The sequence below is a fragment of the Helianthus annuus genome, chromosome 12 (genome assembly GCF_002127325.2).
Source record: "Helianthus annuus cultivar XRQ/B chromosome 12, HanXRQr2.0-SUNRISE, whole genome shotgun sequence".
Classification (NCBI taxonomy): Eukaryota; Viridiplantae; Streptophyta; class Magnoliopsida; order Asterales; family Asteraceae; genus Helianthus; species Helianthus annuus.
This window is the reverse complement of record NC_035444.2, coordinates 16,413,074-16,416,175: the sequence shown is the minus strand read 5'-3', so window position 1 is coordinate 16,416,175 and position 3,102 is coordinate 16,413,074. Positions and strand designations below refer to the sequence as shown.

At 44.0% G+C, this 3,102-nt stretch overlaps 1 protein-coding gene across 1 annotated transcript; it reads right to left on the bottom strand.

Moving 5' to 3' along the window:
- On the bottom strand, positions 1-2,043 carry LOC110911259. Its single transcript, XM_022155856.1, has 2 exons — positions 1,063-2,043; positions 1-876 (listed from the first exon to the last, which is right to left on the bottom strand). The coding sequence occupies exons 1-2, from the start codon at positions 2,041-2,043 to the stop codon at positions 1-3; spliced, it is 1,857 nt and encodes a 618-aa protein (XP_022011548.1).
- Positions 2,044-3,102: the final 1,059 nt, after the last annotated feature.

Sequence of the window (3,102 nt, the reverse complement as noted above, 5' to 3'; positions counted from 1 at the left end):
TCATGGTGGTCGAATGGCGTGCTGGCCGCCCACAAACTCCTCAAAATCACCCACCGGTGATTCATACCATTTGTTGCCAAACGGTCCAAACTTCATCACCTCCTCTTCCTTCTTCTTTTCTTGAGGCGACTTATTTGCCTTCTTCTTCTTGACCGTCTTCTTCTTTGTTTCTCCAAACCTACCAACCATAGCACATACCTTTTTGTTTGGATTCATGTCCTTTTTAGGACACTTACCCTCATCGAGTGGGTTAGTAAAACTTGGAAAAACATTTAAATTTAATTTCCGGTCCCCAAACTTTATGCTTACCGTTCCCGTTGCACAATTTATTATGGCGTTAGCAGTTGCCAGGAACGGTCTACCCAGTATGACTACCGGTTGGGTGTCCTCAACACACCCAACATAGTCTACTACTAAAAAGTCAACTGGGTAGTAGCAATCATCTACCTTAACAATCACATCCTCAACCATCCCCCTTGGATGCGTGGGAGTCTGATCGGCCAATACCACGGGAGTATCAAATTTTTTTAATAGACCAAAATCATATTGGTCATACAAACTCCCGGGCAAGATGCTCACACAAGCTCCAAGATCTAGGAGCGCCCTCTCAATTTTAAATGTTCCAATTTGAATTGGAATAAGAGGATCTCCCGGATCTTGAGCTTTTTGGGGGAGCGCACTTGATAAAACGGCACTAACATGAGAAATCAAATCAACCGATTTGGGTAATTTGTTGTGCCGTTTTTCAATGCTCAACTCTTTCAAACATTCCACATGAGCCGGAACTTTTTTAATGTCATCAAGCAACGACAAATTAATTTTTGCTTGTTTAAAGATTTCCCACCTCTCATCCTTTGGTGGGCACCGATCTTTAAGCTTTGATGCATTAATCGGGTTAATTTGATTTAAACAATTTTCACAAAAAGAATTTTTATTCATGTTTTCAGTTTTATTTTGTGAAATCGTTTGTTGTTCATTTTTACTTTCCGACTCATCACTTGTATTTTCCACTATACCATCAACGCATTGTGGTGGTGGAATGTTTTCAACACTACTACAAACCTCATCATTTGAAAGAAGACTTACCGCGCTGATGTGCACATTCCTCACATTGCCTGTGCTTGAACTTTGATGCTTTGGGTTCATCGTAGTGTCACTTGGAAGCTTTCCAATGTTTCCTCTCATTTGAGCCACTTCCTCCGCGAGTTGGCCTACTTGCTTTGCCAATGCTTCATGTGATTTGTCCCGAATCTCATTCTCTTTCTTGGACTCTTGCATCATTGAAAGCATTGCATCCATTTTGGCACTCAAATCACCACCACCTCCTTGATTATTCATCGACCCGTGACCATCTTGATTGTAACCTCTTTGGCAATTTTGATGCGAATACCCACCTTGATTTCCCGATTGGAAATTCGGGTTCATTTGGTTGGAGGCATTACCATACCTAAAGTTAGGATGGTTCCTCAACCCGGGGTGGTAAGTGTTGGAGTTCATATCATATTGCCTTCGGTCCCCATACACTTGATTTACCTCTACGGTGGCTTGACAATTCTCGGTCCGATGACGGATGTCTCCGCATTCTTCACATACGGCGTATTGCATCGCATTCACTTCCCTTTTCTTCATGCGAGCCAACTCCCGCTCTAATGTTTCAATTCGATCCTTAGAACTCGAATCACAGTCGGGCCAAGACCTTGAGGTGGGGTGCTTTTTGGCCCGATCAGCCGACTCTTTCGCTTTTGACCTCTTACTCATCCTTTCAAGGAACTCCCAATCGTCATCTTCATGATTGCTGAATAAGGTTCCATTACTAGTTGACTCGAGACGATTCCATGTCGTGTCATCCAAACCACGTACAAAGCATTTCACCAATTCCCACTTTTGTATTTGGTGATGTGGGCACTTTCGCATCAACTCCCTAAATCTCGTGAAGGCTTCATGCAACGGTTCGCCCGATAATTGGCGAAAAGACCTAATTTCATCACGAGCATCATCGGTCTTTGCCATAGAATAGTATTCATCTAGAAAAGCTTGTTGCATTTCTTCCCATGTGCGAATGCTATTGGCCGGAAGTGTAAGGAACCACTGTTTTGCCTTGTCTTTCAACGAAAATTGAAATAACCGAAGCTTAACTTCCTCTAGTGCGAAATTGTGCCCCCCAATAGTATCACAAATGGAAGAGAACTCCGTTAAATGTGTGTACGGCTCATCATTGGACCTCCCATTGAAGTGAGGAAGTATGTTGATGTAATGCGGTTTACAATCAAACATCCTCCTTTCGCATACTATCGGAGAATTATTCTCGATCACTATCGGGCGGAAACGGTCATTTACTCCCCGTGGAGGTTGTTGACGACGTTGTGGACCATTAACTTCTTGATCGACCGGTCTTCGATTATCCCGTCTTTCACCTCTTCGATCCTCTCTTCGATTTTCCCTCGGGTTACCACCTCCCACGAAACGAGGAATTCGGTTAGGGTTTGCATTGTTGTTGTTGTTGTTGTAAAACCCATCGTTCCGGTTCCGTTGGTTATTGTTTCGTGGTTGACGGTTGTTCCCATAACCATCATTTCTTCCACCTCCGTAACCGTATTCATCGTCCCCAACATAATTGGCGTTTTGGTAACCAAATTCCTCATCGTCATACCTTCTAGCATTGTAGACGTTTCCCCTATTCACGTAGCCCCAATCTTCATCATCATTAGCCCGATCATCGTAATATCCCCCATCGTCCGAATTTTCCGTGTGAATGCTTACGTGTTCCGGCGATTGATAACCGGGAACACTATACGGTTCATCATCGGGGATTGCATTCCTTAAATCGTCGATGTTGAAAAACGGATCTTCATTCGCGGGATTGCCGCGATCACGGTTACCTCTACGATCGGAGTTGACATTCCGATCATCAAGGTTGATAGGGAACGATGCTTGTCGGTGAAGGGGTTGTTGTTGAGGTGTTCGTTGGGTGTTGTTGGTGTTTTGGTTTCGGAACGGTGGAGTAGGTGGTCTTGCGTTGGTGTTACCACCCGGTTGTTCTTGGGGTATAGGTTGGGTGTTTTGAGCGGGATAAAAGATTCCTCGGGATTGGAATTGATTTGG